This window comes from Brugia malayi (assembly GCF_000002995.4).
Source record: "Brugia malayi strain FR3 genome assembly, contig: Bm_v4_Chr4_scaffold_001, whole genome shotgun sequence".
NCBI lineage: Eukaryota > Metazoa > Nematoda > Chromadorea > Rhabditida > Onchocercidae > Brugia > Brugia malayi.
This window is the reverse complement of record NW_025062478.1, coordinates 9,075,582-9,093,788: the sequence shown is the minus strand read 5'-3', so window position 1 is coordinate 9,093,788 and position 18,207 is coordinate 9,075,582. Positions and strand designations below refer to the sequence as shown.

General features: G+C 33.8%; 2 protein-coding genes across 3 annotated transcripts; one reads left to right on the top strand and one right to left on the bottom strand.

The window, feature by feature from the left end:
• Positions 1 to 1,557: 1,557 nt before the first annotated feature.
• On the top strand, positions 1,558 to 2,923 carry Bm2489 (RE49668p, putative; the record flags this gene model as incomplete). The annotated part of the gene is made up of 4 exons (XM_001902431.1): positions 1,558 to 1,642; positions 1,804 to 2,007; positions 2,162 to 2,233; positions 2,559 to 2,923. 4 exons carry the CDS (start codon positions 1,558 to 1,560, stop codon positions 2,921 to 2,923), a joined length of 726 nt encoding a protein of 241 aa, XP_001902466.1.
• Positions 2,924 to 5,069: 2,146 nt separating this feature from the next.
• On the bottom strand, positions 5,070 to 18,090 carry Bm6202 (the record flags this gene model as incomplete). Of its 2 annotated transcripts, XM_043082201.1 has the most annotated exons (15): positions 5,070 to 5,145; positions 5,367 to 5,472; positions 5,769 to 5,838; positions 6,053 to 6,194; positions 6,408 to 6,615; positions 10,283 to 10,366; positions 11,209 to 11,312; positions 11,424 to 11,476; positions 11,672 to 11,733; positions 12,598 to 12,960; positions 13,151 to 13,537; positions 14,395 to 14,503; positions 16,819 to 16,894; positions 17,393 to 17,598; positions 18,031 to 18,090. In XM_043082201.1, the coding sequence occupies 15 exons, from the start codon at positions 18,088 to 18,090 to the stop codon at positions 5,070 to 5,072; spliced, it is 2,106 nt and encodes a 701-aa protein (XP_042938135.1). The 2 variants fall into 2 exon arrangements, with proteins under 2 accessions (XP_042938135.1, XP_001902467.1); XM_001902432.1 differs by lacking the exons at positions 10,283 to 10,366; positions 11,209 to 11,312; positions 11,424 to 11,476; ... (5 more) ...; positions 17,393 to 17,598; positions 18,031 to 18,090 and adding an exon at positions 7,266 to 7,455.
• Positions 18,091 to 18,207: the final 117 nt, after the last annotated feature.

Below are 18,207 nucleotides of genomic sequence, written 5' to 3'. Positions count from 1 at the left end.
TTTAGTCCTAAATGCTCTTCTGTATTTCATTTCATTTCATTTCATTTCATCGTCACTACTGCCATTCATTCTATTGATCCCTTCTGTTATTTATGAATAATGAAGAACTCTGGCTTTCACTGAATTTTCTTCCAATCCCTTTCAATCTGTTTTGCATCATTGAATTTTGTCATCTCTATCAGTTTTTAGTGAAATAAATTGAACAGTGAACAAAATGACATGAATCTATGGAATGCTTTTTCTCCTATATATTTCTATCAATTGCTCTCTTATCATTCCATTCTTCTTATCACTCACTTTTCTATTCCTAATGATGCCATTGGTAATAAAGTTAAAAGAAGTCTGACTCATCGCTCATCCTCAACTGAAGTTATAAATAATCGCTATGCAACACAGTCATTTCCAATTCTTGATTTACTTTCAGTATGATACGGTGATAGTTAGATCATGATAACAAGATATAAGATAGGAGATAAATGTCTCTTCTGTGCACTCTTGTCAAAAACATTAAGCTAATCTGTTCATAAAATGAAAAGAGAAGATTGATAAGGGACTTTCACTTTCATATTTCAATTTAGTGCAGTGAGAAAAGACATTTTACAACATTAACATATACTATTAGGTTCTATGAGTCCGTAAGACTATCTCTAAAAATTCATCCTAGAAAGGACCCGTTGATTGGTTATTGTCAACTTATGATTGATCCACTTCAAGTAAGTAGATCTTAAATAGATAAGCAGTTTTGAGGATGTACCATTTAGTACTCCTACTACATCTTCAACTTTTTCCCAATGAAACATCCCATGTCTTGTGATATTTTTTAATTTCTTTGTGCTAATTTGAAGAATTTGTCTTTAATTAAATTGCTCTGTTGACCACTTATTTATAAATTATGATGTAAAATTGATAAATTTACCAGCAAATACTTAAAACAATGTAATTTGATATTGATATCATGAATATCTCAGAAACTGATGTAGGGTTTGTGCATTACCTTATCAATAAGAGGTGTTAAATAATTAGTTAGCCAGATTCATTGTAATTCAAAATAATTTTAACTGCTCGTATTAGATTTCTTTCAGTGAAAGATTTTTTGGATCACTTCAAATTCCTGATTCATTTTCGAAGATTTTCAGCTACGGCAAAGCTAAGTTGAAGCACTTCAAAGTGCATTAATCATTCAAGTTCACTTTCAGATTATCAATTCATTTTGGTGGTAATATAGGAAGAGACAAGCAATAATTTCGCGACATATTTTCGACGACGTTTTTTAATGTTTTTTGAAGAAAGGATCTACGTTGAAGTGACAATGCGAATTTGTTGTGTAGGGGGAGGGGGACGCCCGCTCGGCATTTCATCCCGAGTTATCAGTAGCTACCCCTCTCTCTGCTCTAAATTCCTCTAATATTATCACTACAATCGTTGGCAGTGCCTTGTAACTACGGAAAAGATTATCAGTCCGATCATTTAACAGATGATTAGTTGCTTATACAAGTAGCCTATTCAAATAATTGGTATAACGTCCAAACGTTTTCTGGCCCTTAGTGTAAGGCGTGTATGGCGCCTTGCATAAGTTCTTTAGTGGACAAGCCGATACGAAGAATCGGCCAATTCCTATTCATTGTTATGATAGTAATGCAAGGTAAGTGAAAACCATCATTTCATTTCACCTTTGACCCCAACTTTTTTGAATGTGCATGATACTGCATTGCAAGATGGAAATAAGTTTTTGCTGAAATACGAATTAGTCATATTAACTGGAGCACATGGAGTATTTCTCAATTAGCTACTTTTTTTCTGCAGAGGTGAACAGTATCGGTTGTTTCGTGTGTTTCTCATTTAATGGATCGGATCCAACCTGTGAGGACACATTCAACTCGACCATATTCCACAAAGAATTGAATAGAATTGGTGTGAGCAACTACCACTATCCTTGTTGGGCCCTCAAGAAAAAGCGCCAAGGCTTGTTTCCTGCTGACCATTGCATCAAAGTGAATGGACATCGAAGTATGATAGTATCTCTCATCATTGTTGGAATTAGTTTGAAAAAAAATGACTTAAACTTATGTGAATGAATCAAAACTGACGTAAATGTCATTCATACCATTCATTTTATGTTACCCATATTATATATGTGATATGTTAATTTCGATATTTGCAGTAGACGATGTGTCACAAACTATGGTAATTCGAACCTGTGCACTGGATTCGGGTACTTTCACTGCAGATACAGGTACCTCCTACCTATGCAATAACAATTTCATAAGTTTTGGTACTGCAGGAGAATGAAGTTGGAATACATAATATACCTTAGTTGTTTTCTCTTTCTTTTTGGAGCAAATCCCCAGATGATATTTCTAAAGAAAGATGGAATGATTTAAAAAATAAAAGTAAGCCATACTTCATAAACGGCGCAATTTCATTTGCATACCTTTCCATATGGCAGAATCACTATGCTTTATAAAATACTTCGTTATGTAAGCTACTTAATTAGCTTATAAAGAAACAACAATATGTCATTATTGCAAGTGATTTATTCCTTGTTTGCTGATTTCCAGAAATTGTGCGCATATCTCACTGCGGTCATTTCAAATACAAAGGTTATCAGTATTCTGGATGTGTACAATCCTGTGATACCGACGGATGCAACGGTGCTTCTAGGATGAGTAAACATTTGTACCTCTCCTATGTAGCATCAGTAATAGTTGTGATTCTCGCTGCTCTTCATTATCAAAATTTATCTGATTTTATGAATATGTGGTCAGAGATGACTGATAGGCTCTTCATACATGTCCTCATTTGTAATGTTTGTGCTGTATTATTACTTGTTGCGCTAAGTTACGTATCTTTGTTTATGATTGATGATCGATCATGGATATCATTTCTTGGTAGCTTCTCAGTGTTACCACTACCATTGCGGTAACACTAGCAAGAATGTTATTAAGGACCCATTGCTTTCTTTGCTAACAGATGTGGCGTAGTATCTAGGACAGGCTAGAAATCATTTCGGAAATCTATTAAACTGATTTATGACTTAATTTGTATGATTATCGATAATTATGTGCTAATTTTTGTTAATATTAATTTGGCGTCATTTCCGCATGATGTATGACGAACAAAACGTGTTTCTGTGTATTTATCCAAGTGACTAATTTTATTATGTTTCGGGTAGATGCACAATATTCTTCAAATTATATAAATAGATCAGATATCCTAACAACCTTCATTCTACAAGGTTCATCGATCTGACTTCCATCCGATATTCATATTGATGGCATCTCTCGTAAAACAAAGCTTTCAGAAAACCTTCTACCAAACTACCCATCACTTCATTTCCTCCCTGCTAACTTCTTATGTAACAGGTGACACAACGCCTAGCTTATTTTCCCCCCATCGGTACTCTGTTCAGATCAAGAACTATTGAGAGATTCGTTCATCTCCAGGCATCTAATCGAATATATGTCCAACTCATCGGAAATTTCTTGTCCCACTATTCTTATTCGAACATTTTTGTCTCACTATCTTATATTAAATTAATCCTATTTTTGAAGTATTAATCTGAAACATTAATCACCCTTTCTCTCACAGAAAGAACATTCGAATCACTTATAATTCGAATAAATTTGCTGGAACACTTTTAACTTCCATTTTTCCGTTTCTAGAATAGGACGAAAATTTCGCATCGTTTTGACATTTATGTGCATACTAATTCCTCGTGGATTTACGTAATTTTAGGTCAAACTAAATCATTCATTTCTTTGAAACATGCTGACTAATATCATTGAAGAGTAAAAAGGAGTCAAAAAATATGCAACACTTTTTTTAAGTCACAAAACTTTGAATAATTGTTCTGTTGTAAAATAATACATATGAATTTACAACTGTTGAAAATGTAATTTACAATTCGAATTTCTTTTAAAACTATACTACTTGAACAAATAACGAATAAACATAATACTTCATATTAAACTCCTTATATTTGATATAAGTGGATTATATGTGATATAAGTAGAGAGAAACTTATGAGAATATACCACTTCACGTAAAACGCTTTCCAATAAGCATAATAAGCAATGAAACATACAGTACGTAGTGCTCAACTATAGCATGAAAAGAGTACAGCGTAAAGTTAAGCAATAACACTCATTTATCCCATTACTGTCAGTTCTTGAAAGATAATTGATATAATCAATTATCAACAATAGAAAATTCATCCCCTAAGCAGCAATAAGGCCACCTGCAGTAGCTGCAATATCATCTTATGATGTCTTATCACAACCGCATTTGCTTAACTTAACACAGAACAGAATAATCAACAGAAATGGCGAAAGAGAAAATTAAAAGGTAAACGAACTAACAAGGAAATAGAAGCAGTCAGCATAACAGCAATGATTTAATGCTGTAAAATCTGCCCGTGATCCAAATGACTGAGAATCTCAACAAATTAACGGAAGAAGACGTATTATTCTGGAAAAGATGAATTCAAAGATGGTCAAATAAAGAGAACTACTAAAGATTCTTCAAGCTTTACTCAAGCAACTACGGAACTTAATCATTTCGACATTTAAGTGGTATCACTGTAATCTTAAGACTAAATGTTCTTGCTTATTCGATAAACCGGAATATGTAAATACCATGGGAAAATATTAGTCAAGATTATGTACTACCATCAACCTAGCAAGAATGTGTCAGCAACAGAAAAAGCATGCAGACTGAATGAAAACTCAATGAAAAGGTAGATGAGTACCGCAGACAAAAGGGACATGATGTGAAATAGAGAAGCACCGATCAGTGACCATACAGGATGCATTACTACCAATTAATATATTTGCATTTAAAATGCTTCTTACACAAATGATTTATGATTAAACTCTTCTTGCATCCGTCCATATAATAATTATTTGAATTTTTTATATGAAGTTTAAAATGCCAAATGATTAAACGGTTCAACATTGCCAAATATAGATTTAAAGAGAGGCTAATATAGTTCAGAAAAATGAAAAGGAATCAGAAAAATGAGCATTATACACAGCAATTTTGCGTATCCCAATGAGGGAATGGACATACAATTAATATGACTTTTCATGACTGATTTCAGCAGCAGCAGCAGTTGATTTCGTCAGGAAAGGTATTTTTTCGCTAATCCTGAAAACATATTCTTATAGTAACAATTTTTATAATCCATAATCTTTTACAAAAGCTAATTTGAGTTTAACCAGAAAAGCATCTCTAATGCATAAATAAATCACATTTGAAATTCCTTGCTTCCGACATAGTATGCTTAAATTCTCTGTACACTAATATTTTAAGGAAGGGTTCAGCCTATTAATAATTACGGAGACGAAAAAAATGACAAAATTACACACATTTTGTTTGCATTATCAATATGTTGCTTGGCTATGAAGATGTTACGATCAATAGGTTCATGGTAAACCTCATACACTTTTGGGATTGTGAAGACTGCTAATATAGCTGAAAAGGATTTTAGTAATATAAAAATAAGTGCCATAACATCCTATACTTTCTTCCAAGCTTCTTAGAGGACCACTTCGGCAGTCACAATAATAGGTAGTCCTATTATCACTGAGGATAAGGAAAGAATAAGTGATAACAACCATGCGTGAGAATAGGAAAATAGGGCTATTCACTAGTTAGTTTTTTTTTTTTTTTGCAAAATCCTACAGAATGCATTATAAAATCTAACATCACATTGAAATTCATTTCATTTATTCTAAACCATTAACAGAAAAAAATAAACAGTAACTCACCAAGGATTAATAGACTGAGACCAGAGAACCAGCAACTGACATATGTGAGCGCCCAAAGTAAAAGACCAAACTGAAATAAACTACATGCCAATAAAGTTTTAAGTGACCTATTCACCTATGCCAAACAAGATGAACAATGTCTGAATAGCAAGTGACGTACGTCAGATCAAAGCGCATTTTTTTTTTTATCAAATAATAATCAATATCACATACTTCACAGACCTCAAAAGTCCAAACTTGAAGGCATTTACCTAAATTTTAGAAAAAAGAAAAACAAGAATTACCTTGATGCTATCCACAATACTTTCTACCAAAAATAACCGCCTCAGCTTGTTACCAATAAACTGCACATGCTCAATAAGTGCATCCATCTGCTGATGCACTTTTTCTTTAGGTAAATGAAACTCCCGGTCCTCCAAATATGTCCTGAACAAAGCTGCTTACAGGATTTGACACAAACAAAAACGCATCCAGCCGATATATACATAATTCATTCCAATACTAACGTTGGTATAACGATTCAATAACACTTTCACACGCGAATCCATTATCCACCAATCATTATGCCACCTCTTGATTTTTTGAACACATTGGCCAAAAATTCTAAAGCTTAATCCAGAAATGGCTTTTCCCACTTACCGATATGGATTTCCGCCATCTGTTTTCCTAATCTGTGCTTCGATCAACTTGTAAATACGAAAACCAAGAGTACCGCCAAGGACTGACAGTCCAACATAACTAAGGACTGCAATCAAAGGAAATTTCGCGAGCACGAGTAGCGCAAGAAGAGTAATAGCAAGTATTGCACCAGATTTCTTTGGATCACGCCAATAAACTATATCCAGAACTGGAAAGCGAATTGTGCGCTATTACATGCATTATCAAAAACCATAATGAGTGATTATTTGCTTTCCTTCCAAGATAATAATTACTAAGAGGAAATATTTTATCAGCAGAATAGGGACATAAGCTTTTCATTTCAGGATATTTCATTTGGTTACTTACCTTCAAAAAAGAAAACTGAATGAGTATCACTAGAGGAAACAAATGTTATAATTCTAACCATGAGTAATTATAAGGACTGATTTGTGTTGACAGGAATTAATAATAGTGTATATACATTCACGATCTCAGGTATATTCAGGAGCAAAAGTTAACTATGTGGGCCTTCTCTACTCCGCTTCAATATGATTCCCTTTCTTTGTTACAGCGATTTTAAACTTCAGCAGAGTAGGAAGAGGTGAAAATTGGTTCCAAACGGCAGATATGAAGAAATACGAAATTTAATATTGCAGATCAAAATCATTTAAGATGATTAAGATTTAAACTCTGTATTATGTTACAAATTCTGATAAAAATCTAATTTTCCCTAAGTGCTTTCACTCGACAATACACCAAACCAATAATGATCAAATCAAACTGGAATAGCACCTTCAAGAAGTATCACAAGCTTTATCCTTCTTAAAACTATCTTGAAATTGCTATTCAAATAATTACCATCTTGCCTTTGGAATAAAGCTCGTTTGCTAAATTGGCCTGCATGATGAAGAGTGATTAAAACAGAAGCAATCAAAGCCGTTGTGAGGCCAAAGCGAAGAATGGTACGAGTTGTTAGTGAGATCAGGGTATAAACCGCATTGAACAGGATATCAAAAATAGCTGGACTACCAGCTCTTGAATCTGCCATTATCGTGTACGACTGCTGTCAACCTGGCAAATTACACTTAACTCCAAAAACATTACATTTTCAGCCATTACAACAATTTCCGCGCACACGCAAGAAGGTGCTTGAGCATTTTTCAGAAGAATAAGTTAACACTATCTTGAAAGCAAGAATAAAAAATTGATATAATGAACAATGAATAATTACAAGACCGAAATCATCCTGAAAGACCTCGAGACCAAAAACATGGTTCTCGGTCGGCACAATTCAGAAATGGATAATCTGTGCATAATTCAACATTATTTAAAAAAAGTTCAGTATGACGAAAACTGATCTTTTTTTCACCAACCAAACTTATCTAAATGATTTATGTCGCTATCATAAAAGAAAAGCTAATATGGAGCAAAATAACTCTCGCACATAGAATAAACTAAAATGATCCTACATATAACTATTGCAACTCTAATTATTACTATTACTATTGTTATTATTATTTATTATTATCATTTATTTATCATTAATATTATTATTTATTTATTGTCATTATTAACTGATATTTATTTATCTATTCATTTGTTTATTTATTTATTTACTTATTATTATTATTATCATTACATATATAAACATGGGTATACACATAACTATCACAACAGAGGACACATTCCAATGCATTATTCAAAAGCATGAGAGAAATGAACTGAATGATACAGAGTAGATCTTATGAGCATGTCAGTTAAGATGAAAAATGAGCCATCTGCGTATTTTCGCTTGAGCTCTGAGCTGTGACTCATATGCTTGACAATCGTCAGTTTTGCTTGCAGGTAACCGCTACTTAGCAGAAAAAGTACTGTTGTACAAGGTAAGCAGTGGATAGTGGACAAGACAAGTTGGGCGGACATTTGCTGCTGCTGCTGCTGCTGCTACTGCAAGATGAGAGCGTAGGTGAAGTGTTGATGCAATGCCCAAACTGGAAAACCGCGGGACAATCTAATAACCTTATCGATCTTTCTATTTTCTCCTCCAATTGCCGCACCCTCAACAGGAATAATAGAAGCAGCAACAGCAGCAGCAATAGCAACAGCGACAGCAACAGCAGCAGTAGCAGCAACAACACTGCATGTATATACACTCCTCTTCCTCTACCCATTCCTTCAGATATACAGACATACTCCTCATGACTCATCATCCTTCCCTTGGGTGACAGAAGTAGTAAATAAGTGATGCAGTGTTCATCCAGGGAAGGGAGAAAAAGAGAGTGTGCTTAAAAGACTAGGCTTGAGTAACTCTTTCAGCATTCTAAAAAGCATCGATGAGGAGGATGTTTGTTCTTATGAAATTATACAAATTAGCGTATCTATCAAGGCAAAATGATTAGGTTGACATAATATAGCAAGTTAAGGGCAGTGAAGCAGAATACTCAACAGAACTGGAAGAAAAAAAAACACCTCTACTTTTTTCACGGCAGGTCAAACCGGAGTCTTTGCTTTGTCTTGAACTGTGTCGTCTTAATTGTTGGAGGATGGAATAAACAAGGAAGATGCATATCAGCTCTATTTGAAATTTATTACCTAAGACATAATCGTGATGCATAGTTTTTAACAACGAGAGAAGCATGCAAAGTGTCTTTCTGATCCTCACTTCTTTATCTTTTATGCCAGCGATAACGAAATATAAAGGCTTCTTCCATCAGCTAACAAATAGCAATTATTGATGAGTTTCTAGCCTCCTAATTTGCACTATCCGAGCAATAGTTCGACGTAAGTTAGGAAAGTGGCAGCCAGTATCACAGCTGTTTTGCGGTTTTTCCTCGTCACAAGGCAAGTGCCGGATGCTTTGTACATAGAAATGATTTTCTTAAAGAACTTCAGTTCTAGTGCTTATAATAATTTCGAAACTGAAGAATTCTTTGTCGAGGTGATGCTGCACTTCCAGAAAACGTTGAATGCAAAAAAGTGAGAAGGGATAGTAATGAACCAGGCGTTTCACCCTTTTAAATTAGTCCATAAAGAAACGGGAAAATGCTTCTATGACGGCGTTATTAATACATCCAGAGAGAATGAAATAAAGTTACTCATTCCGCTTATTCCAAGAAATAAGTTTACTGTTTACTAAACTCGATTAATTATAGGTTATTGTTTCGAGATCTAAAAGGATATAGGACATTTAAGTCACCAGAAAAAGTTTCTTTATCTCTTCAAAATCCAACAATGTCCAATGAAGTGCTTACTTTTATGAAAGGAGAGGTAGCAGATACACTAGCAAAGAGATCAATTTAATTTTCCAGCATTCTTTCCAGATGCTCCTAGCTTTCTGTAGTGGCACTTCAACAATAATATAATACACAGCACAACTTCCACATCATGCAGTCAACCCGACATCATTATCATAACGCCAGATACAGTAAACTGTTATATTATTATTATTATCATATCTCCTAATGCATCCTGATCTTTTATAATAAAGGAAAGTGCAACTTTCCAAGCAGGTGGCCTCAACAATAAAGTCACATTATGTAATGTGAGAGATGATGAAAGCTTTGAGTAATGCTGGATCCCAAACTGTTAACAAATACTATGTGCATAATGAAAAATATTGAAAAAATACAATGAAAAATGCTGGATACATAACGAGAAGAAAGGGGTAACTAATAAGGTAGTTTCAAACAACACCAAACTTGACACTGGTTAAACCTTGCTTAACTGAGCCTTATTTTACTCAAATATAGTTTAAATAACGAATTTGAAACATCTCGTCTTTATACTCCACTTACACAAGTACACGCAGTTGATATTAAGCTATGGTATTTCCAGTAAATGATAAAATTCCGGGAATGATAACAATAACAACTTACATCTCGCATCCATATCCTTGAAATTAAATCTGACACCTTGTGTACTGTTTTTCAATATGGAACTTGGATGTTCACCACCGACAACTGGAAAATTTTATTTATTTTCTTAAAGCAAGTTATATTTCTTTAAGTTTTTTTAAGTTACAGTTCCTTATAAAAAATAGTAAACGCTATTATGTCCGATACTGTCAGGCATTTGCAGTAGATAAACAATAGGTCAAAGAAACATTTTTCTCAACCTTCTAGGTAAATACTTACTGAGAGTCGTAATTTCACACTCAAACTCTCTACGATTATTACAAACGTAATTTTTGCTAATTGAAATGTATCAGGCAGTGAAAATCGGACTAATTTTCTATAGATCTATTTCTTAACGGCGATAGATGGTGAGGAGTAAAACTTTGCGTCATTAATCATAGCATACTTCATCTAGTAATTGTTGCTTTGCAAAATGTCCTATTCATTAAGTATTCATCAAATAGCTATAAAAAAGTGGTAATAAAAAATTCTAGCATCTTATTGGAATGGTAAACCACAGTGCATTAAAGTGTTAAATAAAGCTTCTTTTATTAATCAAATCGTAGTTGATACCGTTGATAGATCTGAACCTATTCTCTAACCATTCAGTTCAAGCCAAGAATGACTGAAAATTCATTTCCTCATCAATGCAGAAATAAAATACGACCAGAGTCAGTAAATTAAGATAAGACTCGAGCCTTTCTTCTCTTCTGCATCTCTTTCCTCATCATATTTGAAGGGAATGTTCGTGCAGTGAACGTGCAGTTAAACAAGTACAGAAAGGCGCAAACTTTTCAAATTTTACTGCAGGGTGACCTTCAATCAGACAGTGTGATGAGAACGGAGACACACGACAGCTGCGAACTAATCTAAAAAATACAAATAAACAGAGGAATAGAAAAACTTACATAATCTACCTGCTGTTTGTCCCAAATCGATTGTGGTCGGTTTCACGTCCTCATCATCGAGCTCTTTTGGTGGTGTCGGCGGGCGGGGAGCCACTTCGAAACCGCTGTAAGCAAATAAATTATGTGAAGATTTAAATACCACAGAAATTACCTTTTTATCTTTTATTATCGCCGTTACTTTCTTTACTCTTTTTAGCAAATACATTAAATCTTACCTTTGTTTTGACGAATTAAAGTCACGGTCGAGCTGTACTGTATCCACAGGACTCTGTAATCAGTATTTGTATGGTATATGGGAAGTACTGCATTATATTTTCAGCAGTTTTAAGAGTCTTCGAATTCGAGAACGAAGCTAGATTTACAACGAAACATATTTAACTATGGAAGTAATGTTACACCGTACTAAGAGTTTTCATCAGTCACTCCCTCTGCTTTATTACAATATCGAAAAAATAAAGCCAACCTGATGTGGTATGGTTAACGGTCCTTTTCTGTCAAACATACTTTCTTCTGCGCTGCTATCATCTAAAACATGAAAAACTTTAGCAGAAAAGCACTTAATTTATTCAAAGCTCAAAAAAAGAGGAATATATTCTACCCTGAAATGGCCGTATACATGATTAAGACTCACATCAGCCCTTGCAATGAACATTTTCGCAATTATAGAATCTACTTAGTCATGTACCTCAACAGCTTAATATATAAAGTTAGCTATTGTTGATCGTGTAGGTGTAAAAATGTTACCTGCTAATAATGGTTTATGAACATTATCTGCTCACTGCTATTCAAAAAAAAAAAAAAAAAAAAAAAATGGATGAATAACAGACGAACTTAGACTAATTTGATGATTTTTAGCGTTGAGATGAGCATAAACGAAATCAGTTCAAAAAATTTCTTAACGAAAAATCAGCATTAGAACATTCACCCCTTTTCTAATTGCATTTTAATCGCACAGCAATTATTCATTTAAACCATTTTTCAGAAATTCAATCAGTTAGCACTTACAGCAAAATGGGAAAGTGGCACTTGTATGAGTGTTGTAGAATGAAACAATGATAACATAAATGAAACAAAGAACTTATTTATTCTAGTTTAAGGATCAATCACTGTACTTGAAAATCCTTGATGTACATATGGCTTTTTCTGCTTTTCTTTCTCATCGTAATTCGTCTTCCCTTCCTTCCTCTTTAAATCTATTTTACATATCCACTTGAATTCTACGTCTCCACCAGTGCAGTTCATTCATTTACATGGGAGTGTTTAGTAAGCTTTCCTTTGCAAAAACAATATGTAACAATAATAAAGTTGAAATGAAATGTCAAAGACTCTTTATGGATATGAAAAATGTTCAACAAGAAAATAAAAAGCCTAAATTTGTGCATTACTTACCCGCAGAATGAACTGCTTTTACATCAGCTTCAGCTTCACGATCAAAATGACGTAAGCCAATGCTTGCCGCCTCATCAGCATACTGTCTCCAATCCAAACCCCACTGTTGTGATGATGGATAACCTACATCCTGATTCGCATCATGCGTTGATTGGGGGAATACCGTACGACTGCCTGTATCACGCTGTGAAGCGTTATTACTCCCATCGCTCAGTCGAATTAAGTCTTCATTTCCGGTCTTTGTTGCCCCAACTGATTCGGTTCTAGCATGCGAGTCACCCGTATATGACGCGCTGCTCTTGATTTTGTCATCCAGATCTGCCAAAATGTCTTCAACAGAAGAAACTGCTTGAGCTGCTACACCTGGAAGAAGTAACTTGAGACTTTTTTTTTCCTTGGGAAAGAGAGAATTTGTCAGAGATTTTCCATCAAAATTCCACGAAAATAAAGCTATTGGTGCATAATGACAAAAAAAAATTTCACTAATCGTCCAATATGAAAAGTAGATTTGATTCAAAATTACTATACTTCAATCTAACTCATAATCACTGACCTTTAAGCGTGTCACCAGTTACCTCCGCTTTCTGTAAGGTGTTTGTTAAGATATTAGTAGCATGATGAGTGCTATCCAAAATTTCACTGGTGACATCATCAAATTTTCCCTTGAACGTATGCATCTCTCCTTCATCCATCGAATATCTCACATCTTCATTCACACTGTCAGCTTCCTGTCCTGCACTCGCAACATCACGAACTTTTCGAGATAAGATATTTGATACAGTATCTCCAGCTGTCTCCATTGTTTGTTGTCCCATATCTCCTGCCTGTCCCACCATTTCTTTCACTTTATCACCAAGGACATGTACCGTGTCGTCAAGAGCTTCTCTTGATACTTTGGTATTCATAGCTTTATTTGTCGCATCCATTACTTCCCTCTCACCTACAGTAAGTTGAAGTGAAAAAAATTCACTATATTTTTTGTCTTTTTGTTGTGCTCAATAAAATTGAATGGAAAGGAAACTTGAAATTTCATCATCAATTTTTATTACTGTGCATTCTCTTCTCTCATCAAATTTCGTTATAGATGTATTTGAAATATGAAATAAGGATTGCTGCAGTGACCAATCTCATCTTTCAATATGAAATCAAGATATAAAGCAAATAAAAAAGACATGATGCTTGTTATAAACCTCCCAACTTTACGTGTGATTTTATCAACTAGTAGCTGAACTTCTGAAATCCAAGTCGAATAATAAGTTTTAAAAGAAATTCCTCATTAAATGTTACTAATGAAAGAAAAAAAAGTTAGCTAAGCCAATCCGAATGGGAATAGAGAACGAGACACAAAAAATCAAGGTCGGCATTGAAATGATACAATGACAATCAGTGACGAGTGCAATTTTAGTTTCTTCCTTTGCCAAATTTTGATTTTTGATGTTTGCTTTTGCTTTAATATATCTAATTTCGCAAATTTCCAAAGAAAAAAAAAACAGCCTTAAACCAACCACTTTCCTCACTTCCTACCTTCATTAGAATTTATGCACTTACTAATAAAAAGATATCAAAAAGAGAGAAATTTTATACGCCTGTCTTTATTTCGCAATGGAGTTTACAGAAGTCTTAATTCAATAATATTAATTCAAAGTTCTAAAATTACTCTTTAGATGTAAACAAAAAGTACATGGTTTCTCCTCTCTTTTTTTATCTATGCATTAAGCACTTACCATATGCTGCAACAGTCTTGCAACTCTAACCGTACCTTAGAAAATCCCATGAATCAACGAATGCAATACTCACCTGTTTTTGTTATATCGCTCACTTTTTCACTCTCTGCAAATTCTTCAGATCTCAACAAAATATCACTGTATGGCTCGTCTGATCCCAATCCGCGATCCATTATGCTTCCCTGAAACAATCGCTTGGACAGCTGCAAGATCTCATGTGTAAATGTATATCAAATCGATAATTTTCGGTTCATCAAAACATGCCACATTGTAAAATACTTAGTAAAATATTTTAGATGCTACTATTAAGTATAAGAAAGACATTTTCTGTTCACTTCACCTCTTGTTGATATTTGCTATTCCTCTTGATAGACTATTAGTATTCGTTAAACCACGAGCTCAAATGAAACTGACTTAATAGCATCTTCTAGATTGTGGGTTTCATGCATAAAAAACCTTCCAGAAAGTGGAACAATTAACTGACTAACTGCTCGTACATATATTCAACATTGCCCAGCTGACAAAAAATACTGCTTACGTTGCGCACAATCAATGACTAACAGCTTATGCTTCCAATCTCTGCTTCTATTCTCTTTCATAATCAAACTGTGCTGTGAAGCAACAATAAGACAGAACAACATCAATAATACAACAGAGGATAATACCTGGTCAATATACACATAACATATACAGAGAATGAAAAATGATAAAACAACAATGATTATTTGTGAAAATGAGAATACTGATGAGAAAGAAAATACACAAGAAGTCGATTATTAAAGAATTTAGAAAAAGGACCTGCTTAACGTGTCATAATAGATACACAATATATATCAATGAATCGTGCCATATCAGTTAATATCCACTAAGGAATACTTTTGCCAAAAATATTTGTTAAAGAAGAGGAATTAGTGAAGTGACGAGACAAGGACAGAAGAGGAAATTGCGAATAATTCCAGGGACAACATTATAGGATGTTACTGGTTTCCCCAACACAAAGGGCCCGTCTCTATTCTCCTGCAATTTCTTCTCCATCCTTTCCATTTCAACCTAACAACAATATATATATACCCAGCAAAACACTATGTGGTAGGATTATAGAGAAAAAGCGCTATGAGGAATGCCTGCAGCAATTTCGCTGTATTGAACATTATTTCATTACTTCAGGAAAAAACAAAATGCCACAAGGATTATAGACTAGACTCTGCACTGTCGCATTAAAGGATATTTTTTTTCATCAATATTGGTAATTATATAGTGCATCACATAAAGATATCTTTCTGGATCTAACGTAATTACAACATGTTTATTCAGATAAGAAAAGATGAAAAGGAAGACTGACTGATTTGTGAGCTATCCTGATAAATTTATAAACCCTACCAATGGGTTGATAGACAGTAAGTAGTATGTTTCAAAATTATTAGATGATTCATCTTAAAGTTTTGAAGATTTAAATCTAGCATATGTCACTTGCAAGGCGATGTATACAGCCTTGTATAAGTTATATATAAATTTTTAAGACTCATGTAACTTAATAGCTTAAAATATACCAAATGCGCAATATAAGTTAAAAATATTATTGTATCAATTAAGGGATCTATTAAGAGGTTAAATGTAAAAAAAAAGAAGTTACCAGGTTAAAATGGACAACAGGAAGACGTTGAAACATGAGTTCTAAAGGGATAAGGGCTCCAACACCACTTGACATAACCATTATTTAATGGCAAGTATCACAAACTTCTTGGAGGTCTTTAATTACTTTCCTCGATTTCTGATGCATGTCAAATGTAATATAGAGAGTTAAAATGAAACAATATATTGGAAGCGTCCATTTTTTTTTCTTTTTTTTTGTTGGAAGACGACATAAATTCACAGAAATGGTAAAAAAAATGGGAGGAAATCAAACAGCCCGTTCCGGTAATTGCATAGGAACGATGGAGTAACATAGAACGGACTTAGCGTAATGGAACAACTAATGTAATTCTTTTATTCACTAAGAGACAAATGAAAATAAGAGTAGCATTTAGTCATTTCAAGCATTCACAATAGCATCAGACTAGTTTAGATACCTTAAATGACGTCATTCTTTAAACACAAATCTTCTGGATATATCAATGTAAATCTAAATTGATATATAATTGTCTAACACTTAATAGAGCAGCTTTTTTTTCCTTGTAATGTTCTCACAATTCTACAATTTGGAATGTTTTCAGAAGTATTCTTCAGACTCTTCACAGTCCTCATAAGTTTGAGTATGAGGTGCAGATATCAAAATAAGAGGACGAATTACCAAAACTATCATCAGCATTCAAAATTTCATCCACACTTTTTTTAACAAGAACGAAATCTGAAGGGATGTAAAATTTTGACAAATAAAAAGAAACTAAATTGAAAAAAACTAGAATTCAAAATACTAGTACGCTAAGTATGCTGAAAAAATGAATAAGTTATATCACTTCAAAATATCCACAATTGTAAGTAGTAATTAACAACTTACAACAGGATATCTTCGATCTCTTTTGCTCTTATCATCGCCATCATTATCCATTCTGAACGACAGTGTATCACCAACACTAAAAGATGCGAACTTGACAAAAATAACGATAGACTAGTATAGAAAAACATGAAACGGCTCAAATTCAAATGCGCATTAAAATGAGGTGGTCTAGAATATGTCTTGGATGGCTGTAGCTGATATATGTCACATCTCAGAAATGTTAAAGGAGAATTTAGGATATTGTTGATTCATTATTTACTTATCTCCAATTCCAAAACGTGTTGTGCTGAGTTTTAAATCTTATTCTACTCTATCCCTAATATTTTAATATTGCTTCCATCGTTCATTCATCAACACAACAAGTATTAACATCCTTTGCATAACAAAAGGAAATCAAAAACAATCACTGCAGAAATAATCCAGAAAAGCTTTTCTTAATAAACTTTAATAGACTATTAATCTTAAAGCTACTAGTAGGTTTTCCTTTTCTTTTATAGTTGATCTCAGAAATCTCAATTACATCTCAGAAACATTAAAGCCAATACTTATTAAGTATATAATAGAAAATAATAACCTCTGTTGTACATCGCTATGTTCTATCTTCACGAACTCATTGCCGCTTCCGTCAGAGGAGCTTGAAGGACTAACAGTAATTACGTCATACGTGTCTTCACCACCAACTGTTTGCGCTGTTAATTGTTTCGTTGTAATCGGTACAGCTGATGCAGTTGTAATACTCGGTAGATCGCTGATAACAGATTCGAAATTTAACTCCGTTTTCTATAATGTTAATAGTAGTAGGACAAAAATTTGTGTTTTATGCCACCTTTTTTGTTATCTACTTTGAAGAAATAACGAAATGATTTCGTTCGGAATAGCTGTCCATTACCTCTCTTCCTATTCAAGAGACTTTTTTGCGATTCATAATAACTGCATGTAGAAGAAGCAATATGTTGTAATATGTCATCATAATGGAAAGCTTCGCCTCACTTTCTTTTTGATACCCATGCTGTGGTAACTAAAGAGTACAGTTGACATGTACCGATTAAAAAAGAATGTTGTGGTCTCTCGTCAAAAGATCCTTGTATTACTTACTTTATTTTTTAGGTCCTTATTTTACACCCGTAAAACATCTTTTTCGCCTGAGATTTATAACAAACTGATACATTGAAATAGTAATAATATTTGAAAAGAATAAAAATTAGCTTCTACGTTTATAGGAGATGTCGATGCTCTGGACGATTCTGAATGGAACTTGGAATCTGAATCCATTTAGAATGACAATATTTGTGGTTTAAATTGAAGCCCTATATTTGCTCGTCTGTTGCTCAATAAAATCTGAAATAAAGATTTCCAGATTTCACATCTTTTGCAATTTTATTAACTTTT